This window comes from Brienomyrus brachyistius, chromosome 3 (genome assembly GCF_023856365.1).
Source record: "Brienomyrus brachyistius isolate T26 chromosome 3, BBRACH_0.4, whole genome shotgun sequence".
NCBI classification, from domain to species: Eukaryota; Metazoa; Chordata; class Actinopteri; order Osteoglossiformes; family Mormyridae; genus Brienomyrus; species Brienomyrus brachyistius.
The window spans coordinates 5,947,683-5,973,970 of record NC_064535.1 but is presented as its reverse complement, the minus strand read 5'-3'; the positions used below and the strand labels follow the sequence as shown (position 1 = coordinate 5,973,970).

Here is a 26,288-nt window from a genome sequence, read left to right as displayed (position 1 = left end):
ATTTTTATACCTTGCCGGGAAAGTTATGGGACATAATGAAGGAATGGTAGATCCTTCTCAGGGTGATGTTCAGCAGAGTGAAACCTCAGTATGATTTCTCACCAGGTTCGTTATGAACCTCTACTACAGTCAAGCAAACGTTCTTTCACTGGAAAACGTACCAGTTTTTACTCTAGACAAAAAATTCAGAAATAGACTCCTTTAACACAGCAAAACTCATTTTATTTCAGATGTGGCCCTATGGGTTTGGTAACTGCCATCTCTGCATATTACCCCTATTAAAATGGGTATGATCCGCAAGGCCTGAATTCACTATTCCTATCTTATTATCCTTATGTTGTAGTGGCACAAAACACACTTGAATTGATTTTTTTTTTTGATCAACCTGCTGCTTTTATTCAGACTCATGGTAAAATTCTTACAGACTTGTAGACGAAGCAAATGGACTCAGAACAAACCCAAACCCAGAACCTTCTGTGGCTTACTGGTAAGTGCTATATGCAACATTTTGTTTGTTGTCGTCAAACTCACTTGACAAGCAGCCCAGTACCACTGAATATAACGGCCACAGAAACGTCACAACGGGAAATAAAACAAGACACCAGCTTTGGTTGACAGTGACGAGAGACCAGGGACCTGGATCGCAAAGTGAGATATGTTGGTCAGCTAGATAACTTGTTGGATTCAAGGAACCCTGCTAGATGCAAGTGAACTACGGTACAGTCCATTCGTTTTGAATGGACCGTTAATCCAGCTTAGTAAGCAATTTGGCTTCGTGATACAGTTCCCTGGTGACCGATGTTTCTGTGAGTTTACAAACACGTCTTCATGCCTTGCAGTGCTCAGGGTGTAAATTGTGTGAAGATGATTTAACTTGTCAGGATCATTTATTTACACAGATCTACAAAAGGTTTAAATGTATTAATGTATCGCCGGACAATGAATATGGGCTACAAAAAAATGTGCAAGATCCGAACTTTGAGGAGAAAGAACCCCCAAAATGACAGAAGGAAGGGGAAGAGTAGATGGGGCGATAACAATGCCTAGATTACCCAAGATTCCCTTCTTTTGACAGTGGGCACAACAGCTCATGATTGGCAGTCCATGTGTCATAATTCACACTTATCCAGACTTACAAAATACACACACACACATGAAATAGGACATAATGCTTTCATTTGCAAACACAGCACTATCTGATCATATTAAGCGAATAGGCCATTGGGCCCCTGGACTCATATTTATGTCTTATGGTGGGGGGGGGGGGGGGGGAAGTCTCAGTTTTGCTCGAAGGCTGTATTGAAGTAAAGTGCATGTCGTGAAGTGTAAAGGAATGTGAAAGTGAAGGGGGGGGAAAGAAATTAGAAACACCATCCTGGTCATAATAACAACTCATTTCTGCAATGTCAACTTCGATCATTTCCTATACAGATTCACCGCCTTGTACACCAGGAACCTTAAAATGCAGTATAGTAAGTCAATTTCCAGACTAATCTCCAAGAACCTCAACATAGAGACCCCTGGATTTCATATTTACATGCTCATTGACTACTACATTTGCACCTATAAATTATTAAAAAAAAAAAAAGGTTGATTCACAGACAAAAAAGCAAACTGAAAACTAACGATGGGAACATGATGTTATTTCCAATATATGACATACAGTGCTTCTAAAAAAATGACTGCAGAAACAGAGGGAGTAGGGGGAGAGAGAGAGAGATAAAGACTAGAAAAAGCTGGTCTTCAGTTTGATGGTAGGCGCTGCCTGGACGGTGGGCTGGGCTTGCCGGGCCGTTGCCTTGGCCTTGCTGCTCGCCTGGTTGGCGCGGACAGCCGTCTCCAGGCGGATCTTCAGCTCCGGGGCGGCCCCGATCACCGTCTTGAAGGCGGTCGGGTACAGGGGGCCGATGCGCATCAGGTCCCGCAAAGCGAACTCGTGCAGACCCTTGGAGGCGGGAGTGGCCGAGGAGAAGGCGTTCTCGTCCAGTAGGTAGGAGATCAGCGTGGGCACGAGCAGAGCCAGAAGCTGGACACCTTTCATGTGGGGGGGGGAAGCGATACACTGGTGAAGTCAGACATCGATGGCCCAGCTCACCACACACACAGCAGCTAGTTAAAAAAGCAATACTGCGAGACACCATGGCACCCTACCATACTAGGTCAGTGTAAATCATTAAAGCGAAACACGAACAACAAAAACAACAGAGCCTCACACTGGTGCCTGATGTGACCATTCACTGAGGATGTATAACCCCATTCTGCAGAAGAAACTCCTTATGCACGACAGACATTAGCATGCCGACTCCAACTCCTCTGCCTGGACAAACTTATTTCACTGCAGAAAATTTACAGGCTCTGTAATTATAGCTCGATGTCATTAAGGACCTTCACCTTATCACCAAACCTTCATGTAGATCCATTGTCAGGAAACAGTAGATGAATATTTTAATAGAGGTCAAATAATATGTATCAAGCAAAGCACATAATCCCAATAAGTACATCTACTGTAATTTTCTGATCCAATCATTTTAAGAAAGTTCTGTTTCCAAATTCAGGCTTTTCCATTGATTTTCTGGTGATGCTGAAAGCCAGGACCTTGACAGGCTAGTTTCAGAAAAGAAAAACTACAACGGGGAAAACTCTTGATTTTAGCAAAATGCATGCTGGGGAATCTCAGAAAAGATCAAGTAGCACAACTGTCCACAATAACGTATCAGCTGGGCACAAGAAGCATGACTGGAGCATCCTTATGGAGACACAAACACACTGTAGTTCTTCCCCAATCTGGAAAGTGTGATGTCAAGAACATCAGTGAAACTGGATAAAGGGGATCCTATCTGTATGTGGAGCAGGACCACTTAAGCCACAGCTCCGCTACTAACTAAGTTATGAACCTTCATTGAGCTGTTTGCTGCTATTTGTGGAGACGGAAGCAACCTGCACATCACGATTTCAACTTGGTAAACACTGTCATACCCAAGAATATACGACAGAGCCACAAAAGTATATCCCAGATTCTGAGTCAGCACTCTGCACTCTTACTTAGCTACCATATTGGATGTTTGGGTCTCTCGGCCGGCATCTTACGGTTCTGCTCCTCGCCCATGGCTACCAGGTTTTCCAGCACCTTGATGCCCTCCTGCACGGCCTGCAGCTCGGCGGCAGTGGCAGGCCGGCTCCGCTCCACCGCCTTCAGCTTCTCCACTACGGGTGGCGCCAGCGCGTGGATGTAGGGGGTGGCCAGGGCTCTGCTGGAGTGCTGGAACACGGAGAGCAGCAGCTGGTAGCACCTGGCCTGTACCTGGAGGGTCGGGGGGGGGTGGGGGCAGAGAAGGTAAGGGGGATGCAAAGAATGCTGATGCCGATCCATTCCGAGTCCCGATCTCTTGGTTTAATAAATATGTAAACATATATACACATACAGTAGGCGTTGGTGCATTGTGTCTGGGAAAGTCCTGCGATTTCGTGGTATTCTTCCATGTGATGTTTAGATTTTTTGCATTAAACGACACTCTGTTGCTACATCCTCTCCAAAGGATGGCTTTGCAAACATCGCAGGTGGCTGTTGGGCTACTTTGAGTTTCCGATTTAAAGAATCTCTGCGTGGCTGACGCCTCCACAGTTTGTAGTTCCGAGCCATGTGCCTCAGGATTACTGCAGTGTGACGGAACTTTACGATCTGCACAACTGACGTAAATTGGCTGCATGTGAGAAATTAAACAGGATCGGACTTTGGATTGGGTTGTGGAAACCAATACTTATCAATTAAAAAATGCCTGGATCGTCCCAATTCCGATCTGTAGCATCGACTTGGGACGTCACTGATATCCACCAATCCAATCTACATTTTTACATCATCTGCAATGCCTGTTCTGAGACTTGAGAATAAATATTTTTGCAATTTGAAGCTGAAGGAGCCCAATGATCTGCATCACCTGCAGTGCGCCACTGAGGAGGAACTGCACATCTAGCTATTCTGAGGACTCAGCTGGGTCTCAGCGAGAGAGTACTGATCGTACTGGGTCCAGGACCATCCACAGGCTGAGCCACACAGGAGATGCTGGATTCAGCCCCTAACATTGCTGGACACTTCGTTTCAGACGGTGACGACCGTCAGCATCCCATCCATGTTTCCCCACTCGAGTGCCAATGCATCCGCATGAAGAAAAGCTTCTCTGGGATGAATGGCCTTTTCTCGATCTGTCTGAGTACTTGGATTTTAGTGATTTTGCATCCTATGAGCTAGAGATGGCGTGGAAGACGCCTCCCCATCTTTCAGGAAATAACCAGAAATCGATGGTGTCACAGTGCCTGTGCGATGCGCCGTATGAGGCTGCCAGGTCGCTGTCCCACATACACCAAACTGGACCATTGCCTTTTGCACAAAACTGCCTTTGTCTTAGCCACTTATAACAGGCAACAGAAATGTCCGCTTTGGTTTGTCGCCTCTCTCACTCACACACAGGGCATGGCAGGCTAAGTCAAATACGTTTTGGCATGCTCAAGAGACAACTCTGGCAAGAAATAATAAAAACAAGCATTCTACAATATACAGCTAGAAAATACTCACAGGAAAGCGTCCCTAGGGGTGATTTACAGCAATTATGATGAGATTTAAAACCGCGATAACAATAAATCAGGCAAATAAGATTCCTAAGTTGTCCCTATATTCATATAAACATTGCACAGTCTCACAATGAAAACACGTTATTGGCTGGGCTTCTGGCCCTCTCCCACATGGGAGGGTGGTGCAGGAAGGACATGGCGCAAGACAGAGGTATCAAGGAATACAGCTCAGCGATGTTTCGCTCCATTACCCAGGGGTCGCTGGAGTTGAGGGCGTTCCGGAAGCGGTCCATACACCCCGTCTGCAAGGACGTGACCCCCACCACCTCTGTGCCGGCGGACAGCAGGAAGAGCGTGACAGCTGTCAACATGCCGACCTCGTCCATGTTGGGTCTGGACTCGTCTGAGAGGAAGTCCGACAATGTCACTGACACACGCACTTTAAAAAAGAAATGTTTTCAACAGTAGGGTCACTCAGAGAATTCATCAGTGTTTGTTGTGTGCATCGGTACCTGGCAGTGAGTACTCCAGCACGGACGCCAGGCTACTGCGCACCAGGCTGGCCCACTGCTTGTGGATCTTCTCCACCCGTGCCAGCGGAGACGTTATGATAGTCTTGATGCCCTGCAGGGCAGCCGACACGGGCAGCGGCATCGCGTTGTCCGCCGTCTTCACCGCCGTCTCCCTCAGGACCCCCGTGATCAAGAAGAGGATTGTGGGTAGGATGGTCATACTCCCTGGCGAGGCAAAGACAGCAGGCTGAGATCTTCCCATCTGCCTTCTGTGAGCTCACATTTTCTATCGTGTATTAGTGGGTATATTCACTCCATTTTGGTGGAAAAGTCTTCTAGAAAAATCACCGATTTAAATAAACACCACAAGTGCCAACAGTTTTGGGTCCAACCCCTTTAGAGGAGGATGTAGGAATCGTACACTGCAAGAGTTCGTGGAAAGTCTCTACAAGATAAACAAATCTGTGTGAAAGAATATGTGCTTTTGCATTTATTACATTGTGGGCACCAGATTTGTATTTTGTATTTTTGCATTTTGTTTGGTAACTTACAGTTAAGGTTAGGGCTGGGTAGGGTTAGGGTTGTCGTAGTTGGGATTATGTCCATGGAAATGAAGAGTCCCCACAAAGATATGAATATGTGGACTGTTTCTGTGTGTGTGTGTGTGTGTGTGTGTGTGTGTGTGTGTGTGTGTGTGTGTGTGTGTGTGTGTGTTGCACACTAGCCCCACCTGCTGGGGAGCAGAGGGAGGGCAGCTCAGCCAGGATGGCGATGGTGGCAGCCACAAGACGGGCACTCTCGTCGGGCAGCCGCTGGGTCCTGTGGGCCGGGTGGCTGGGTGAGTCGGCCACACGGGCGTTGAGCTGCGGCAGGTGCCGCACCAGGATGAACACCAACAGCTCCATGGCTGCAAACACCAGGGACTTCCCAGGGACGAGTTCCCCCGTGTCTCCCCCCTCGCCTAGGGCAGAGGGCTGGTCCTTCTCATCAGATTCCTCTTTATCTGGTAGGAAACGAGGAGAGTGTTGGGCCGGGGGGAGGGGGGCAGATTCATACTGAATCCACTTATTCCAATGAGGGCACCTTGCACCTTGTGCCAAACAGCCTCTCACCTTTGCGCACCCTCTGTAGGTGGTCCTGGGCAGCGCGGACGGTGTCCTGCACCACAGCAGCCACCTGCAACTGCAGCGCAGGCGGGTCGCGGGTCAGCAGCAGCCGGTGCAGCACATTCAGAAGCTCCACCGCCAAAAGCTGCAACCAGAGGAAAAGGAAGTAGGCTGGCTATCCGCAAACATGGCCCCACCCACTCACACCTCACCCAATCACCTGTCTCTCTTAAAAATATCTGCTTACATTTCAGCTCAGCAGCTGTGACTAGCAATTAAATTATTTATGACACATCAGATGTTTGATTACAAGCGACTTCGACAAAAGGGGACCGGAAAACCAGCAGATGGGCCCAGCAGTTGTGGAGCCCCCGCACCCCCACCCCCCAGCACATCCCAGAGTCAGAGGGATTCCGGCGTGATTCAGCCATCATCCCGGCAGGCGTACCTGGTCCTGGCCGATGTGCATCCGAGCGCAGGGCGAATCCAGCAGCGTGCAGAGTGCCTGCAGGCAGGACATGACGTGTTCCAGGGGCTCCTCCGGCCGGGGGAAGCAGAGAAACTCGATGCTGACGCCTGGGGTTGGGGGGGGTGACATTATGCTGGACTCAGTCCCTCTCTGGATTTTTATGCTGCCCCATCCATCCCAATGTTCAATGACTCCCCAGAGAAAATCACCCAGTCAGAAATATAACACAGAAATCCGAGAAAAACTTCTCTCAAGAACCTCAAATTTACCCACATTTCATAAACTAAATCAATTCTCTTGAGATCCCAGGAAGGATATTTTTTTTAAATTGATTAAAATTTAGATTTGACAAGGAGAGGAAGTTAGCAAGGTCACCCCCCCCCCCACACACACACACACATGATGTCATCTTAATGCCCTAACCGTCCTTTTTAATAGAGTGGCACGTACTGTACGAGCAAAAGCATAATGTTCTCTACTAATGAATTGCTGGATCTCAGGATGCGATTCACCTTTAAATGAGATTTTTTTTTTTTGAATATTATGCTTATTTCATGAGTAGCATGGTGTTGTCTCACACCTCCAGAGTTGGGGGCTGGAATCCCACCAGGGGGAGGGTGGGAGGGTGCTGTACCTAGTAGCAGGTGCATCCTGTCCCTCGCGAGCTCATCCGGGTCCTTAGGGCCGACGCCAGGGGCTCGGGGGGGCTCGTCAGCCGCGTCTCCGGCCCCGAATCCCGCATGACTGAGCCAGAGTGCCGCTGCGTGCAGGATGGGCGCCCAAGAGCTGCGGTAGTGGAGGCGGGCGGAGTCGATCGTCTCGGGGGTGTAGAAGGCCCCTCCTGCAGGGGTAGGGGCAGGGAGACATGGAGGGGTTGGGGTGAGGGGGCGTGGCCAACTTGGGACCCGCCTGGAACGGGGTCACAGCCTGGCAGGGGTGCGTACCATCGGGGGGCAGCTGGCTGGCAAACTCGGCAGGCAGCGTGAGCAGGGCGTAGTCGCGCAGCGCGGCCAACCACAGACGGCTGAGCGCAGGCAGCTCCGGCTGCACCAGCATGATCAGGCTGTCTGGCGGCAGCACGTCCGACGCCCCCGCCGGGTCCTCCTCCTCCTCCTCGTCCACGCCCGCTGGCGCCGGCTCCGTCGGCTGGTTCTCTGCTTTCTTCTTGATCTCCATGGCGACCACGTACACCTGAGGGTGCCGGACCAGAAAGCGGGGGTCAGTGGCGAACGCGCAGCGGAGCGGAGGGAAGATCACATGACGGGAAGGCAGGCAGATGGACGGACCTCAGCCCAAGCCTTGAGGACGGCCAGCTTCTCCATGGTGGTGGCACTCTCGCTGTACAGCTGGGTGGACGAACTCTTCCCAGCCTGCACTTTGTCCAGGGAGGACACCAGGAGGTTGTGGACCCGCCGCAGGTCGTTGAGGTCGCTGACCACGCCGCTGCCGATCCAGGTGCTGCACACCTAGCAAAACCACAGGACGTCACTCTCCTTAGCAGCAGCAGTGGAGCCTCAGACTTAGGCGTACGACAGTGAACGCCTCTTGTGCCTCAAGTTACCTGGCAGGCCTTGGCTGTGATGTCGGAGGGGGTGTCTGGTGAGAAGGCGGGACGCAGGGCTGCCCCAACCTGCAAGGCCGGGGGGGGCGGGGGGGAGTAGATGGTGCCGTGAGTGACGTCACATTGGGCCGGGACCGTTATGGAATCTTCTCCTGCTCACACTGTCCCTTCACGACAGCTTGTACCATCCCATAATCCCAGGAGCAACCATAATATTCCCAGTGTCTCATGTACTCACTGACAGACATTTCCATACTATTATTAAAAATTACAATTTACTGACAATTACAGACTAATTCCCAAGATAGAACCACGCCCCCCTTCTCACAGAGGTACATCTGCTCCAATCAGCCTCGACCAATCAGAGGCCGCGAGGGGCCGGACAGACTCACATTGGCCTGGTACTGCTCTAGGATGACGTGGCCGGGGAACTCGGGCTCAGGCACGGAGGCGAACTTCTTGATGATGTCCTCCAGCGCCTGCAGGCCAGCCATGCGCAGCTGGTGGCTGTGGTCCGTGGCGGCCATGAAGGCCATGCGAATCAGGTCCGACAGATGCAGGACCAGCAGGTCACCTGGCGCGGACGGAGAACGTCACCCAAGAAATTACTTACTATGAATCCAAAAAATAAGTGCATTAGTGGCTGATTATATGAAAACAAAGAAATTAAGAGAGTTATGGGCTTTTCTGTAATTTATGAATCATTTTAAAGCAACTTCGGCACAGCAGAGCCCACACAGGCCCAAACAGAGGTGAGAGACAGGACAGGACCCATGCAGAACCACACCAGAGACCCAGTGGGCCAGAGAAGGCACCGGTACCTTTGGGGTTCTTGGCCTTGGCAGCGCGGGCGGCGGCGAGGTCGAAATGCACCCTGTCCGCATTCTCACAGAGCAGTATGATGCGGCACAGGCAGTCGGCCGCAAACACCCGAGTCACCCACCGGGGGGCGACGGAGGGCTTGTTCTTGTCGTCCTCGCCCAGGGTGGTGAACATGGAGTCATCATCCATCTCATCTTTCTTCTCCGAGTCTTCCTCTTCCTTGCCAAGCTCTGGTGCCACAGCCCCACCCACCTCTGCCATAAAAAAATATATATACATATATATAGATACCAGAATAATATCAGGAACAAGAAGTCACCAGGAGAAGGAGTAAGTTTATCAGCCTTTTGCAGGACACCACATAAAGAGTTGAAGTTTAAGAGAGACTGAATCAAACTTTATTCGTTGAGTCGTTCCTCCTCGGTAAATCACAAGTGGAGATACGTTGAAGTCCCTTACGAGCAAGTCCGCTACCTGTAGTGGCAGCCAGCACGTCCTTGCACAGCTTGAGCCAGTGGGACAGCTTCTCCACAGCCAGCGAGGACAGCATGTGGCCCAGGGTGTCGTGGATGTCGGAGCAGAGCTTCCTGTCCGTCTCGCGGTCCAGCATGCCGAACAGCACGCCCTCCAGGCCGGTCTCGGTGATGTTCAGGTCTGAGAGAGAGTGAGGCATGAAGCCTGGGTGTCCAAATACCGCACGTCCTCCAAGTCCACCACAATTCCATTCACCCTCTTACAGCGACGGCTATAAAGATCACCCCACACGCAGGTAAATGTGGAAGGAGAGTCCGCACCTTCTAAGGACTGCTTTTCAATGTACGACGGCGACGTACTGATGGTGCCGCTGTCCTTGGCGTCGCCCGCCTTCCTGGCTAGGCTGGTGGCGTACTCGCACACCTCGGCGGCCTCCCGCTGGGCGAGCTGCCGGAGGCACGCCACCGCCGCTCGCCGCAAGAGCAAGTGTGAGCTGCACAGGTGCACCTGGGAGGCGGCAAACAGAACCGTCAACACACGTCTCACTACAAGCTCTAGTCACGAGCCCATGTGCCCCGATTAGGGAAGGTGCAAAAACAATGAGGGTGTGGCCAAGTAGAATGGGAGTGGTTATGCTTTGTTAGGGGTGGAGCCAGATGGGGATAAGCATGGCTGAAAAGTACCCATGTAATATTTCAGTGGGACAGTATTACGAGGAGAAGGTAAGGAAAGGAGAAAAGATGGCAGTGGGTGGCCAGGAGGAGCCGGCGTGTTAGGTTAGGGTGGGGGTCCAGGTCTTACGCAGAGGCAGGGCACCAGGCTGGACAGGTTGACGTGGCGAGGGGCGAACATGTGCAGCTGCTGCAGGCAGGAGATGGCGGCGGCCTGCACCAGCGAGTCCGAGTGGTCCTGCATGATGGCGCAACCCACCAGGCAGGAAGAGCGGATGGTAGAGATTGTCCCGCTGTTGCCTGGCAACAGACATACGGGACACGTCATTCTGCCAGTACGGTCTTAGTCTCTTAGTACGGGAAACATCGTAACGCACAGCAGCCCGTAAGTCAACCCATTAACATAGTCAAAGTCAAAGTAAACTTTATTGTCATCTCTGCTATATACTGTACAGGTACATAGAGAGACGAGATGACGTGGCTCCAGTTTTTTTTCAGTGCAGACAAGAGAAAGACATGTAACAAATCGGCACGTGGTAAACAAAGTAAATAAATATAAGGTATACAAAAATATATACTATACTTGGAGATAGAGGTAGAGGAGGTTATAATAGTTATGTATGGAAAATGTGCAAATAAGTGGCAGAAGTGCAAAAAAAAAAAAGTTTGTGTGTAAAGTGCAGATGTGCAGGAGTCAATTTGTTCGCAGTCCGGGTGTGTGTGGGGGGGTAAGTGTGTTCAGGAGTCTAATGGCTACTGGGAAAAAGCTATCCCGCAGCCTGGAAGATCGAGTGCACCTGGAAGATAGACCTGCACCATCCTCATATCAGATTTTCATTCGTTCCTGTTTAGCAGCCGGTGGGCTGGTTTCCTTTAAGATCGGCCTGATCTTCTTGGTTAACAGAGCTGTAGTGTTTAGACCTGAGGACAGGTTTTTTCCTACGCTTATCAACCACAACCACTGACTAACCACATGTAACGCCACCATCCGAGACAAGTAAAAGCATCTAATACTGACAGGGTGACGAAGTGCAGGGACGTGTGGGAGATTCAGTACAGCATTATTATGGTAAATGGTAAATTACCATGTTTCCAGCCTAGACAGTTTTTTTTGTCTCACTCAATGCATTCTGCCACGGATGCGGGACAGGCGGGCGATCCCTGGTCCTGGGTGCCATGTGACCGAGAGCTGTGTGGATGCTGTGCGGGAGGGGGCTCACCCTGCAGCTCGGGCCCCACGGTGGTGATGAGCGCCCCCAGGCAGCGGCCCAGGCACTGGTGCACCTCCGTGTGCGAAGGCGGCACGGTGAGCAGCAGCGTCAGCACCAGCGACAGGGTGGGCTCCACGTAGCCGCGGTACATGGGCCCGCTGGAGTCCACGATGAGGGCCAGCGAGTGCAGGGCCCACGTCTGCGGGGACAGCGATGCGCAGGTCAGGCCACGACGGCCGTATCGCTCCGGGGCTTAGATGGGAGCACAGACTGCAGGCTTCCGTCTATATAACCTACCGTGCCACAGTTTAGCTTTCACTTTATTAAATGACCATCACTGTTTCTGTCGTTCCTCCCTCCATGAAGCTCCTTTCTAAGATCCAATTATGCATCCATGCACCCAATGAGAGATGGTCAGACCCTGCCAGAACTGGGCCCTCTCACCTGGACCTCGTGCGAAGTGCCGTCCTGGGCCAGGGCCAGCAGGATGCTGACGCTGGTCTTCAGGTGCTGACCCGATCCGATGCCGCCCACGTAGCGATGCAGGCAGCCCAGGGCCAGCGAGTGGCCGGTTCTGGACACCACGTCCCGCGCCGATTTCAGCCTTGAAGACGGGGGGGGGGGGGGATAGAGGTGATTAGCTAATTAATGGGCTATTTATAAAGAACCGAGGAGGCCGGATTCAGACGTGGGGCGTTACTTGTCGAAGCTGTGCTGAGCCATTCGGGCGATGAAGGTGGCCTCGCCCACCACCTGGGCCATGCGGCCCAGCGCCTCCCCTGCCGCACAGCGCAGGATGGGGTTGGGGTTGTCCAGTGCGCCCATCACCAGTGCCAGGGCTGAGCGCCGCACTTCCTCTGGGCCCAGGCTGCTCTTGTTCTCCGCCAGGCCCTGGGAGAATGGAGGGATGCGGGGAATCACAGCTAAGGGTGGTCCCAGCTTCTATATCCACCCAAGAATGGACCCAGGTATATGAGGGGAGAGCATCCAAGCGAGGGGGCGGGGACTGACCTTGAGCGCGCTCAGCACCGCGGTGAAGATGTTCAGCTGGACGGCCTGCTGCCGCACTCCCTTCGCCTGCTTGATGCATTCAGCAAAGTGATCCAGCATCTGCAGCCTGTCTCACGCACACAGGGGGGGGCACAAAGAGTACAAAAGGCCATCAGGGGCACCCCGTGACCTATAAACTTCTGGTTCGAAGTCAAAGCCATGATGCTCACCTGTGCTTGAAGGAGACATGGGGGAAGACCACCCCGAAGAGAGCTACGGAGGCGTCGATGACAGACACGCCCAACGGGAGCGGGCCTGGGATGGCCTCACCCACAGGGACGCGCAGGTAGATGGAGGAGGGGTCATGCTCCAGGGCGCCGCTCCCCGACGCACTGTTAGGCTGCAGCTGGAGGGGACGTAAGCATAAAAGAGCGAGTCAGCCATTATAGCCCTCAATAACAGACTCAAAATGCACGCCTCTTCCCTCTAACCCCGCCCGTCTGCCATGGCCACACCCCTCCCCTAGTCACCTGGTCCTCGATGGACTTATGGTCAGTCTCCTGCAGCCAGGAGCCCATCAGCACACTGTCGTCATAGTGACAGAGGGAGCGCAGCAGGGATGTGGTGGTGTTGGCCGAGTTGTCCGTCAGGGTGAACTCGGCCACCAGTTCCCTCAGCAGGGCGTTGAAGTTGCCTACATGTTGGGGGGAGGGGGGATAAACATCCACCATCACGTGACAAGGTTTCTGGTGCAGGAAGAGGCCTTCCCAGCATGCCCCGGGTGTAAAGTGTCTCCTACCTTCATAAGTCTTTGGGGGCAGAAGGGCCAAGATGTCATACAGCCTTAGTCTCACCATGGCAGCACTGGCCTTCAGATGAGCTCCATGCACCTTGATTACCGACGGGACACTGGAAACCAGAAGAGAGCCAGGGGTAAGGACACCCCACCAGGAAAGTGACTACAGAACCTACTGGTAGGTTTTTCCTACTGGCTCCATCAAGTCACATGACTCCCCACCAGAGCACACATACTCACTGTGACATCATGGTCATAGCACACTCGATGGGCATCATCAGCCTGCGAATCACATCCTCTGTCAGGAGCTCGGGGCAGTGAGCCACAAAACTGCGCATAGCTGGTTGGTTAGGAAAGGAGAGGTCAAGGGTCATCAGTGCGCTCCCAGCCAATTTAGATAAAAGTCTTTATGACAGTATCAAAAATTAATTGTAGCTGCCCACGGTAACCACAGTGTTTCATATTTCAGAAAATATCTGAATTACCAGTTTATTTCATGTCTAATTTAAAGATCAATCAACAATTCAGAACCAAAGTACAGATTCCCTGCGGCTCTACGGCACTGAAATGGGATCTGAACACCATACTGCAGACTGGTCAGGAGTTGGACCGACAGCTTACCGCAGAGTGCTCCCGCACGGCCTTCCAGGGTCACTTGCCAAGTGAAGGGGTCGCCCCGGGCCTTCTCCGCCTCGAGCTCCTTCTGCGAGCGTGGGAAGACGTTCCTCCAGAGGAGGAGCATCTTGGGCAGGTGGTACCGGACCACGGAGGGGCCTGGGGCACGGGCAGGGAGACACAGAGACTCCTGAGCTCTAAGGAAAGCTGAGTAGCTGCTCCGCAAGTACTTTTAGATGACAGAAATGGCAAACATGGAGTTGGATTCATCACCCATTATGTTGAAACATCTAGAATATCCAGTTATCGAAATGGGTAGGACTACATGTCACTACAGGAAGTAGAGGAAGAAGGTATGGGGCTGCAAATCCCAGGAAGGGAATGGCTCTTGTACCCTTGAACAGGAGGCTCACCGAGTGTCATGAGGGCCCCCAGCAGGAGCCAGCCGGCCTGTGTGCGCTGCAGCGAGAGTCGGCTGTTCTGGGCTGCCGTGCGCAGCAGGTCCTCAGCGATGCTCACCACCATCTGGGGGGTGGGGGAATCTGAATCAGCCAACAGCTCGGCTCAAGGACAAAGAGACTTTTATGGGGAAATTAGTAATTAGTACTGGCTGAGTTGGTAATTAGTGCTGGCTGAGTCATCGGAACCAGGGTTAAGTAATGGTCATCGAAGACGTGTTAATTACAGTTGTCAGTAACAGGTGCCAGTGATGATCACAGTGATTGTTATCAGGGACAGCTGTCAGGGCCCGGCAGGCCGCTACCCACCTTGCCCTTGGCGTGGGGGATACCCAGGGGACACTGGTGCACGCCCCCCAGCAGGGCGGCCATGGCGAAACTGTAACCGCTCACGGCCTCCGGCGACGTCTTCAGGCTGTTGATGCGCTCGGCACAGCGCTCCAGCAGCGGCGTCAGCTGGTACGGCAGTGCCACGGCCACACAGCGCAGGCACCAGGCCGCGGCCAGGCGGGCCGCCATGCTGGGGTGCAGCAGCACTGACGTCACCGTCTCCAGGAGGCCTGCCCGAGTGAAACGACCCGAGGGGACAACGTCATGGGAGGGAGCAACTGCAACATCTCACTGGGTGCCCCTGAATATCAGCCCATTACAAATGCATCCTCTCTAGGAGGAGGTCAAAGGTTAACAAGGGTCTTTGGGCAACAATAAAGAAATGGTTGGATCTTGAGCATAGATTCACCTAGAGATACAACCTTTGTTGGCAGAGTGGGCGGGGTTAAAACTGGCCCCACCCCCGAGATGGGCGGGTCCGTGAACCTACCAATGGACGGCTCCTGGATGAGCGGGGAGGCGGTGGCGCTCAGGCTCTGCACCAGGCTGCCCAGCTCCTTCAGCGCGCACACCATCACGTGCTGGCTAGCCGACACATCTGCAGCGCCCGCCCGGCTCTCCCCGCTGCTGTCATTCACTACAGCCTCTGCAGGGGGCGACATGGGAGAGAAGGAACAGGGCAGCCTTCAGTATCCATGATCCATTAACCCAGCCTGCTGTCACTAACCAGTCTAGGTTCAGCTATGTCATACTTCCAGCAGAGCTGACGGTGATTATTTTACACTGGATTTAAACTGGTTTATCTCCACTCAAGCAGCAGCCACCACACACTGCAGATACATACACTGATATCACTGCCTTTCTATAAGCTACAGGATTGAGCTCTTTTACTTACATACAAGGCACTCAAAGGTAAAGCACCTGCCAGTCTGTACAGAACTGATAGATGTTTAAAGCTGTATCACACTCAGATCACAGAAGACAGGTCTCCTTGTTACCTCACATATGAAAAAATAACTGTTGGTGCTGAAGCCTTTGGGTAGATTATGGGACAGCCTGCCAGTTCACATACAGGACACTGAATCTCAGTTTTGACACCTCAGCCGAAGATCTATTACTTTAGTCTTGCTCACCCACAACTTAAAACTCAATGGAGAACTGGCTCACTGATGGACTTTGATCCCGACCGCAGTTTGCACCTCCTTCTACTGAAGCATGATCATCCTCTTCCTTTTCTATACTGCTAGCATTTCCAGTGGCAGAGACCAACCCGCCCACCTTGGACAGACAGAGGGTTTTTTTTTTCTCCTTACTAGAGAGCTTTTGGTTCTTCTCCTCCGTTGTCTTCTGGGATTCTTTCCCTCTTCCCTTTCTCCCTGCATCATGAACCATTCAGTAACAGATGAACTAACAATGGATTGCCACACACTTTCGTCAAGTGTCTTGGGGCAGCTGTGTTGTGAAAGGCGCTATATAAAAATAGGGTTTTTTTTTTTTTTTTTTTTTAAAGTGAGGTGCATTAGAGGGGCCAAACTTATCATTAGCGAATGATGTGCTTTTAGTTAGGAAGGGACACCCCAGGGCCCGATTAGCTTTCAGCTGGGGCCAGTGCCCTGGTGGCTCCACCCCTAGATACGACCCTGGATACAGGAGAACATCGCAGGCTGCAGATTTTCTGGAGCCTTTCAACATAGCGTCATATTTCTCTGCTCTATAATCCCAATTACGACTGCAGGAGTTTTTAAAATATCACATGCAGTTAAAGCAGCCAAAAAAAGCCCCACAATACTGAGACCGGTGAGGAAGAGTGGTACAGCACAGGCAGTGGGCCGACACGCATTCCAGGTTGCTGAATCTGCACACTGGCTTGCGCAGAGGGCTTGGAAAACGGTTCTTAAAGACTCTCAGCGGCGTAGGGGGAGGAGGACACTGCAAGGCTGGAGCTGGGCAGGGGTTCAGGTCGGCCTGAGGGCCATAACATGATCAGGTAAACGTAGCCCCATCTACGCTCACTATGACCAGATTAAGGTATGGCAGTCGCCACTGACATCTTGTTCCATGAGCAGCGAGGCTCATGTACATAAATGAGCAGCCAACAGGAAGTGACTGTGCTCTTCCGCCCCCCCAGAAGCCCGAAGAGTTGCCAGAATTCATTGCACTGCAGTTCAAAGCAAATCACAGGGTAAGAGCGTTGAAAATGAACAAAAAGTTCACCTGATAACTGGATGTGGAAAAATAAATTTTAGAAAGTCAAATGTGAAAACAAAACTAATAAAGCATGCTTAATTATAAAACCAGAACAACTACTGCAGGTACATGCCTTAGTCAAAAATGATAAATGAATTTGGTGCTGAACAGTTAATGAAAAGAAAAATAATGAATATTTGCCTTACTAGACCTAATGTTGATGTTAAGGTAGTACATTTAGTATTCAGTAGCAATAAACTTAAAGGAAAAAACTTTATAATACTTTATACTGGATTTGTGGATAATAAACATGCCGAAAGCATTTGTCTGCAGTAAGTTGGAAAACAGTAGCACAATGTTGTGCCCAATGTTATGCTGCCTTATCATCATTAATATCATCCACCATGAGGCTAATTTTGAGAAATTGATCAGAACATGCACACACACACACACCCTTATTCAGTGGTACAAAAAGTCTGGATTCAGTACCACAAAATAAGTGCCTTGTCCATCTACTTTGAATTTAATTTCTTTAGATGTGACTGAATCATCAGCCACATGAACCAGTCCATCAGCACCACTGAAGATGAACAAACTAAAGCTAGTAGCACAGCAACATGGGAAAAAATTTAAATCATTTAAACAAGCAAGACAAATTTGTGATCAAACAAACTGGAAGCAAGCAAACAAAAGTGTGCAAACGAAACAAAGCAAACAAAAAAGAAAACAACGATGGCAAAAGCTAGTACTTACTCTGCAACACTCTGAACACGGACAGCTCCCCCCCATCGAGCACCTCCTTACCCACTGCCCTCGTCTGCTTGGCGATGGCCTGGCAGATCTCGCGGCCCGCGGCGATCTGCGCCTTTTCACCCAGTAGGCCGCCCAGCGAGGCGCGCAGCACGAAGGAGACGCAGCGGCGCGAGTACACTGCTTCCACGTGCGTCTGCGTGGCGCGCGGGTGGGACGCCAGCTCCAGGACATGCGACAGGAAGGCGGCGAAGTTACGCTCCAGCCACTGGCCGCCCAGCGTGGTCACAAACACAACGTAGGCCTAGGGGTCAAGGATAAGCAGGTAAAAAAAAAAAACTATTTGTTCAGCATACTGTGTATTTATTAAGTTCATAAAAGGAAACATGGGAAATATCTAGCAGACAGCCCTCCCCTTCCTCAAAGTCAACATTTCTGATCGCAAATCCTGACCACAGCAGCACCTACAGTCTCACACATTACAAACTAATTAATGCTCATTTCGTTGAAATGGCATCCTCTGGAGTCAATAACTTTGTCTGGGGCAAGAACACAAAAGAATGACTTAAATTTGGTGCCAAGCTAACAGCAAACCTCCATGGCATATACAGAAGTCACAGAATCAAGGCTTGTTTTAAGATTAATTATAACCTTGCAAGCGATGTAACCCAGTTTCTACGTTAAATTCCACGCACTAAAACACTATTTATGGACGGTTAGGTCATTAGGATCGTCGGCGGCTCCACGAACCTGCGTGACGCCCACCCGCACCTCCCTGCTGACAGAGCCGCCGCCCTTCAGCATCTCCCCGCCGCTCTTCAGGAAGCTGGAGCCTCCCCGGAGAAACCCGGTGCTCATGAGCTCTAGCACCTCCTCCAGGGTGGCCCTCTTCACGTTCTGCCGCATGACTGCATCGGAACAAACAGATATCAGCCACGCCTCCAGTGCCCCTTGGTTTCTGAATGGCTCAAGCTTGTGCCCCGCCTCAGAAAGTCACACCATACACTGATTCTACTGGACAGGCAACCAGTCACTCACTACGACCGACCAATGGCACACTGCCTCTACTCTAAAGAGCAAATGACTGGCAGAGCAGAGGCTCCAACTGACTTGCAGCCTGCTTGGGCATCAGGGCGGTGGCCATCACAGTGCCAAGCAACTTTGACACAGCCACTCGAACCCCATAGTTGGAGCCCTCCAGGGCCTTGAAGCACAGCGTGGCCACGTTCTCCAGCTCTGTGGTCCACATGAACACAGCCTCATTCTGCAGCTCCAGCAGGCACTGAGATGGGGGAGGAGAAAGACTTAATCAGCCAGTTATGCCAGGGTTACTGATTTACTGTGGAATCATTTGTTTAAAGTAGGAGAACATGAGCGTTTGTGGCACCTAAAAAAAAGAGGCCTGGATTTGAACAGACCCACCTTGGCAGCCGCACAGCGGACAGCCATGGACCTGTCAGTCAGCAAGGAGCGGGCGTTCTTGTAGATGTCCCGGTGGCAAGAGGCAGCGGCCCCACCCAATCCACTCAGCACCTTCTGAAGGCTGAGCAGGATCTCCCCACGCCCCTGTGACTGACACCGCAAAGAGTGGAAAGGAAAGGGGGAGGAGAAAAGAGCCGTCAATCAGCATCCATGACGGTGTCCGCCGCCTCCTCTTGTCACGCATGACGATCTCGAGCGCAACACGAACCACGCTCATACCTCAGCGCTCTTCAGGGCCTTCAGGAGGTTGTTGATGGTGTCGGGGAAGGAGCTGCCCAGTATCCGGCCCATCTTCTCATAGAAGGCACCCACACAAGCCACGGCAGCACTGCGGAGATGGAGACATGGGTGAGGGCCAATTGCTGCCAGCTAATGGTGCCTAGAAACAATGTGGACTCACTGCCATGAGAATGACAGGATAACAGAAACCTCTAAGATCCTGACATGCCATTTTGAAGCAGTGTGGCTTGTATGGCAACAACAGAGCTGCTTCAAAGGCCATGGTAACAAGAACCTTGAACTGACATATATTAGTGTATCCAGGCTAGTAATGCTGTGTATCGCCACCAATTTCCAGATTCGACTCAACTACGCTTCACAAAGTCCCAAATCGATTTGATTTCCAATTAGATTGGATTCCAATTCAGATAGCTAAGAGATTCTCAGAGTACTAATGCTGTAAATTGTACAAGGAACCTTCTAGCCTGGTGCATTATTAAAAATATTACTCTCTGCATTAACAATTGACCCCAAAGCAGCTGCATTAATTAACTTTTTATTTAACATGACTAATAAGTTTCAGATTGGACATTTACTCGTATAGATGTTGTCTCGTTAAACGGTTCCAGAGATTTGTGGTATTTACGCAGTATTTCACCTCCATTTTACATATCTTACGTACAACTTTGCATTTTCCCAGCTTGTCACCCTCATCACACTTCTGAAATCCTAAATACATCCAGACATCTGCCGTTAGGCCTGACGGTACATTCTGTGGAGCAGGTTCCACCGTGTTTATCTGTTTTTGTTCACCAGATCTCATTGCACAAGGATGGCCACGCAACAATAATGAAATTAAAGCTTAACCCATCCATAGGAAAAGGCCATAGACCGTACAAGGCACATATTAATAATCGAGCCCTAATGATTAGACAGAATGTGGTTGTTACTATAACCAAGCAACATTGCACCAAGCCGCCTACCACCATAACCCCCCCTGGATGACCCGGCCCACTCACAGTTTGGTGGGGAGGTAGGCGGGCGTGTCATCCTTGCTCTTGATGATGTCATTGCACTTGTCGAGGGTCTGAAAGACGGTGAAAGTATCGCCGATGCTATATAGGGTGGCCAGATTCTTGGCCAGCAGTTTGCGGGTCGGGGGTCCGGGGGCGCTACTGATTAGACCCGTCAGCTGCTCCACAAGCTTCTTCTGCTTCTCCTTCACATCCAGCTGCATGTGTGTACACATTCAACAACAACAACAAAATTATTTTTATATAGCGCATTATCACAACATTACATTGTCTCAAAGCGCTTTACAGCATCCTCACCCAAAGCCCCCAGTGAGTAAGTCATAGGCGACAGTGGCAAGGAAAAACTCCCTAGAAGGAAGAAACCTTGGGAGGGACCAGACTCAAAGGGGGGGGCCCATCCTCCAGGGGCCGGCAGGGATAGTCATGTACACCCCAAACACAAGTAAGCACATATACACAGACACATGTGCAAACACACACAAAAACAGAGGTTACGTGCTTGTACAGCCCTGGGAGAAAGGAACCTAGGGGCTGCAGAAAAATCACCTCTCCGGGTCTCTGAGTGTACGGCAAGCGTGCAACGCAGAGGCCACCCACCTTGTTTGCGGCCACAAGAACTTTGTCCAGGAAACGGAGCCATTCGAAGATGAACACAGGCTTCTTGGCCTCGGTGATCTGTGCCAAGGCATCTTCATTCAGCAGCAGACTGTGAGCCAGCTCCATTATGGGCTTTCTTGCTTAGAAACCCAATGAGATGGCCACCACTGTAACAAGCAGACAGGACACCCAATGAGATGGCCACCACTGTAACAAGCAGACAGGACACCCAATGAGATGGCCACAACTGTAACAAGCAGACAGGACACCCAATGAGATGGCCACCACTGTAACAAGCAGACAGGCCACCCAATGAGATGGCCACCACTGTAACAAGCAGACAGGACACCCAATGAGATGGCCACCACTGTAACAAGCAGACAGGACACCCAATGAGATGGCCACAACTGTAACAAGCAGACAGGACACCCAATGAGATGGCCACCACTGTAACAAGCAGACAGGACACCCAATGAGATGGCCACCACTGTAACAAGCAGACAGGAAACCCAATGAGATGGCCACAACTGTAACAAGCAGACAGGACACCCAATGAGATGGCCACAACTGTAACAAGCAGACAGGACACCCAATGATATGTCAAGGACAGAAAAACAACTCCCAATAAGAACACTTTGGACTATAATATACAAACAGAAGCTACTTTGGACACTATCATGAAAGTTCTTTCCTATACACAAACAACACCAAATTAACCTATGGCAGTGCCTCTCCTCAAATGTAATAAGTGTTTCTTGTCCCACTGGCTATCATGACACTTCAAATTGCTGTAAAAACTGTAAAAATCAAAGATCTAGATTTCATGATATAAAGCTATGCTTATTTTACAAATCAGATTCATTAATCATTTAATTGTATGAATGGTCTGAATGTTTTTAAATCGAATATGAAATACAATTTCACATCAACTTTTTATAGAAACCTATAAATTACCCCAACAACAAATCCTAATCAATAAATAAGAACACAAAAACTAACAGTTATGGTCATGAGTGAATTCAGAATAAATGTATGAAATTCAATACCAACATCATAAAATCAGACTGAAATTCAAGACTAATTCGGAAATTGTTCACACTCAATAATACATATTACCGCAGGCAGGTTGCAATCATTGTTAACAGACAGGTCGGAGTGAAAAGCGGGCGCCTTAATAGTGTATTACATTTGAAACGATATATTATCGCGAAGTTATTAAAATAATTCATCGTAAAATTACACAATATTGCCATCTTTCTCGGCCAATTCCCTATTTTTTATTTCACCCAGATAGTGCACTATGTGAGCCTCGGCCAGATTTCACACGAACGCACCAGTCTGCCGGGATGTCAGACAGAAACACGTCCCAGTACGCTAATTTTCCGTATCTAATAAATTGTCTGAATCACCTCAGTGTGACATAAAATCGTAACATCAGCCGGAAAAAGACTTCGAAGAAACACGGGCAGCCCAATCTGACCGGCCGGGCAAGCTACTCACCCCCCAGCTCCTGAAACCAAACCCGAAGAGGAACAGCCCGAAAATGACCCAGATGAAACCAGACAATTCAACTTCCAGACATACAAGAGAATGTTAAGCTTCCAGGCAAAATACTATGATTCACTGTAGCTAGAGGACACGAATCGGTCTAACATGTTTCTGTGTCGTTGCTTCTATTTTAATGATGTTCGGGTTCTTTAGGGATTTTTTAAAAAACATTTAATCCCCAAGACAGCATTTTGTGACAGTTCAATAAGAATGTTACTAATAAAATATCGAAGGTTCATTTCCCCTTACCTGTTTTTCGCCAATAATAATGATACGTTCACGGTAGCTAGCTCTGGACAAGAAAATTATTCCGACTGGAAACATCGACTGTGATACAATAAATGTAGCTTTAAAGTTTTTTTTAAAGAGGTCGTAATATTAATAATGTCACATGTAACAAAACACTAATTTATGTTTAGTGTAAGTAAAACAATACACTGACTTTCTGCACGTAATATTCAAAATGTTTTATTTCTCCGGAACGTATTGTTCTTTGCTCCAGTAGTAACCCGGAATTAAAAGGCGTACGGAATACGGCAAGTTGGCTGTGCGGTTGCGGAAAGAACCAGGGATATTATTGCTCTTACGCATTTTATAGTATTTGACTCCCTCCAAAGTATGGCAGATAATGATGATTACATGTCGGATGCATTTCTTAATACGATGTAAGGATTCGGAATTATGTGTAGATGACGTTAATTATAAGTGACATCTTAAATAAACATTGGTTATGGGATTGGTATTCTGTTGGTCGCAGTTGTTATGTATTGGTGACAGTGGGTGATATAATTAATTAAAAGACCATATTTTCATCTTTTGGTTAGGCTGTACTTGCTGTTTTTGACTGAGATAACTATGTTCGTCCATCTACTTCATCCCTTCCTTTAGTCAAGACGTGAGGCCGGGCATGCCCATATTGAAACGTGTAAAGGAAGCTATGAAAAAAGAAGAGCTACACAAGGAAAAGAATCTGAAAAACCGCCAGAAGACGTACAAGGAGCAGGAGCAGGAGAGTCGGGAAGCCAAGCTGCAGAACTCCATTAGCAATGAGAACAAAGGCTTTGCGCTTCTACAGAAAATGGGATACAAAGCAGGGCAAGGCTTGGGGAGGGAAGGTTAGGCACCATCTCTTTCTTTAAGTGTATTTAAGGAAACTAGCCCTGCTTGCCAGATCAGGGACACTGCTGGTGTTCTCTCAAGCAAAATCGATGCCTCTTTTAACCTCTTATTTTGGACAGGATCATTGGACTCAATAGTAAATAAAAAAAAGCATGTGGTTACATGTACATGGGCACCAGTCTGATTAACTTTTTTTAAATTAAAATAACTTTGGCATTTTTTTTTTGCAGGGGCTGGAAGAGTTGAACCTATTCCACTGAACATCAAAACAGGTGTGCTTTCTACCTCATTAGCACATGAATTTAATCTTTGCAGCCAATGTCACATTTAGAGTGCATATCGTTAAAGCTCTGTAACTTCGTACTATGACTGGGTAGCTGCTAAGCTTGGACATCCAAATGCAAGGCAGGTACTTGTGGTGACGCATTACTATAAATGGATCAGACAGGGGGGGAATTGGGATGGAGGCTGTCCAGAAGAGGAGGGCAGAAGAAAAGCTGGAGCACCACCGGCAGAAAGTGCGAATTAAGCAACAGGTAGAGAAACAGTCCCTGGAAGACTTCAGGTGAGTGACCACATGGTCTCAACACAGTAAGGGCACGGCTTGGTCTCGCCTATCAGTTTGTCAGGTCAGTTCCGACTTGTGGCACCGAGAACATTCCTGCTTAGATGTCGGGGATCTACTCTGTTTGTGTGCCCTCTATGCACCTCAGATTCAGGATGAGGTCAGAGAGGGAGCAGCGGCAGACGGAGGGGGACCTGCGGAAGAGCCAGCGTGTCTGTGAGCAGCTGGACAACCAGAAGGTCAGCACAGATGCCCCACAAAACCAGTGGTCCATTGTCAAATGACAGTCCACTGACTTAGTAGCACATGCCGGTACATATAATTATCATGCTTCAATATGCTAATACAGTCGAGGAACAGTTTAACCTGTCTACCCATAAATGGAATCTATGACTGCTATGTAACTTTGTTTTTCTGTGTCAGGACATTACAGTTCCCCGGGAGAGCTGGTACTGGCCTGACACTACAAACACGGAAGAAGAAGATGAAGAAGAGGAAGAGGAAGAGGAAGATGAAGGCCAGCAACTAACTGTTAGTTCATAATCTCTTTTGCCAATATTTGTTGAAAAGGCACCATATGAGTTTGAGTGAACTGGGGATTTTTACACATTTCTGCAGGTGCTGAAGGCATGTAGGATGGGGCACAGGATTCTCCGGGGGGGCTTGGGGGCTTTGGGTGTAAATTTAAGTCCATTTACTTTTTCCCATTAATTCCTCATAATAACAATAATAATGATAATCATCTCTGATTGGTTGGCATTTGCCCAGCTATAAGGTGGACCAGCCCTCCCTCAGAACCTGGCCTGTTCTGCAGTACACATTTTCATAATGGATCAAGCCATATTAATACCGAACAATATTTAAGGCATCAAAAAATGTATGATGAAATACACATTTGAATTCCTCTTGTAAGATGGTAACCATAGGTGATTTAACCAGGGGTGCAATTGATCTGACCCGCTAGTGATCAGATGAAAATGTTATTTGAACAGTTCAATATTGTAAATGCTTTCATTTTTTTTTAAAAAAAGCTCAGTTTGGCATAGCCTGTAATGAATGACTGGTTGGCCTGTCTCACCTTCCACCCCCTGGGAGAAAAGCCTAGAGTCGCCTATGATGGTAACATATCGCCATTCTCTGTCTAGTCGCTGGACAAGCTGCAGATCCTTACGTCGTATTTGAGGGGTGTGCACTTGTATTGCATATGGTGCGGCACTGCATACAGTGGTAAGTCACTCAAAGCCACCTGCTCCTGGTCATCAGGTTGCTGGATGCCTTCAATCCTGATTTGCAGGTAAACTTTCCTTTCAAACCTGCAGATGAGGATGATTTGAACGCAAACTGCCCCGGAGACACAGCTGCCGACCATGACTGAGCGGAGGAGAGAGAGAGAGAGCAGATTTCACTCATCTTACAAAATGCAGTCTTCGTTGTGAAGATTGTGGACACTAACAATTTCAAACAAGGAAAAATATCTGGCACGTTGAACATGATGCTTGGAATTGTTTGCTCTACCAAGCAACCATGAAAGCAAATTTGTAATTTCATTATTATTATTTTTTTTTTTGCTGTGAAATATAACAAGTGTGCTTATGGCAACTGTTGTAATGAATCATGTGTGATTTTGAAATATGTATTTACTTTTTATTTTTGTATTTTCTAGATGAAAATACATGACTTGTGAATACTGTCCCTTTACTGATATAGAAGTAATTTAGTTTTATTCTAGAGATTCAGAAAGGAACATTTTGGACTATACTAGGAACCCACGACCAAAAGTAATCATGTCCCTCACTGTGTTCCCCAGAATTCGCTGAAGTGTTTGTCTCGTTTTTCTTTACCCTTATTGATGTGATTTTGACCATGAGTCCGTCTGCGATTGACACAACCGACAATGAATTGAGATTAAGGAGTATGACAATGTCAGTGGTATACGCTTCTTATAATGGGTCCCAGTGAAACATTTTTTGAAGGACCCTCCTCCTCATTTCTGGACACATGTCCATGCGCTCAATCTAAAAGATCCCCCCCCCCCACTTACAATAATAATAAAAAAAAGAATTGTCATTTTGAGTATGTAAATGCATGCATTTCACTCCTTGAAATTGCCCACTGATCTGTAATTGTCCTACATGTGTTATTCAGTAATAGGCATGCCAAATGTCAGCAGTAAGATTTACACCCAGGAAATGGATAAAAACAACCC

General features: G+C 49.1%; 2 protein-coding genes across 6 annotated transcripts; one reads left to right on the top strand and one right to left on the bottom strand.

Annotated features, from left to right (window-relative positions):
- Window positions 1-200: 200 nt before the first annotated feature.
- Window positions 201-22,840, bottom strand: heatr5b (HEAT repeat containing 5B). Of its 5 annotated transcripts, none has more exons than XM_049007497.1 (36): window positions 22,648-22,840; window positions 20,851-21,017; window positions 20,239-20,450; window positions 19,220-19,328; window positions 18,941-19,090; window positions 18,629-18,800; window positions 18,269-18,426; window positions 17,573-17,822; window positions 15,072-15,227; window positions 14,561-14,811; window positions 14,207-14,318; window positions 13,800-13,952; window positions 13,419-13,518; window positions 13,182-13,291; window positions 12,913-13,076; window positions 12,613-12,788; window positions 12,404-12,509; window positions 12,093-12,283; window positions 11,837-11,996; window positions 11,402-11,591; window positions 10,312-10,481; window positions 9,831-10,017; window positions 9,496-9,690; window positions 9,036-9,290; window positions 8,607-8,788; window positions 8,215-8,283; window positions 7,940-8,119; window positions 7,598-7,844; window positions 7,288-7,494; window positions 6,633-6,760; window positions 6,191-6,329; window positions 5,809-6,081; window positions 5,079-5,303; window positions 4,818-4,969; window positions 3,088-3,301; window positions 201-2,034 (listed from the first exon to the last, which is right to left on the bottom strand). In XM_049007497.1, the coding sequence occupies exons 2-36, from the start codon at window positions 20,974-20,976 to the stop codon at window positions 1,727-1,729; spliced, it is 6,177 nt and encodes a 2,058-aa protein (XP_048863454.1). In that variant the 5' UTR covers window positions 20,977-21,017; window positions 22,648-22,840; the 3' UTR covers window positions 201-1,726. The 5 variants fall into 5 exon arrangements, with proteins under 5 accessions (XP_048863454.1, XP_048863457.1, XP_048863458.1 ...); XM_049007500.1 differs by having other exon boundaries at window positions 9,511-9,690; XM_049007501.1 differs by having other exon boundaries at window positions 9,870-10,017.
- Window positions 22,841-22,902: 62 nt separating this feature from the next.
- Window positions 22,903-26,117, top strand: gpatch11 (G patch domain containing 11). The gene is made up of 8 exons (XM_049007517.1): window positions 22,903-23,063; window positions 23,287-23,513; window positions 23,748-23,789; window positions 23,962-24,082; window positions 24,231-24,321; window positions 24,506-24,613; window positions 25,228-25,309; window positions 25,402-26,117. Exons 1-8 carry the CDS (start codon window positions 23,017-23,019, stop codon window positions 25,455-25,457), a joined length of 774 nt encoding a protein of 257 aa, XP_048863474.1. The 5' UTR covers window positions 22,903-23,016; the 3' UTR covers window positions 25,458-26,117.
- Window positions 26,118-26,288: the final 171 nt, after the last annotated feature.

Excerpts from the sequence above, each read along its gene's own strand:
- heatr5b (XM_049007497.1), bottom strand. The coding sequence starts at position 20,976 with ATGGAGCTGGCTCACAGTCTGCTGCTGAATGAAGATGCCTTGGCACAG. Across the intron at positions 11,997-12,092 it reads GCTCAGCACAGCTTCGACAA|GCTGAAATCGGCGCGGGACG; the intron begins GTAACGCCCCAC and ends CCCGTCTTCAAG. Across the intron at positions 8,120-8,214 it reads TCACAGCCAAGGCCTGCCAG|GTGTGCAGCACCTGGATCGG; the intron begins GTAACTTGAGGC and ends TGGTTTTGCTAG.
- gpatch11 (XM_049007517.1), top strand. The coding sequence starts at position 23,017 with ATGGCAGATAATGATGATTACATGTCGGATGCATTTCTTAATACGAT. Across the intron at positions 24,322-24,505 it reads AGCAGCTGGACAACCAGAAG|GACATTACAGTTCCCCGGGA; the intron begins GTCAGCACAGAT and ends TTTCTGTGTCAG. Across the intron at positions 25,310-25,401 it reads GTGCGGCACTGCATACAGTG|ATGAGGATGATTTGAACGCA; the intron begins GTAAGTCACTCA and ends TCAAACCTGCAG.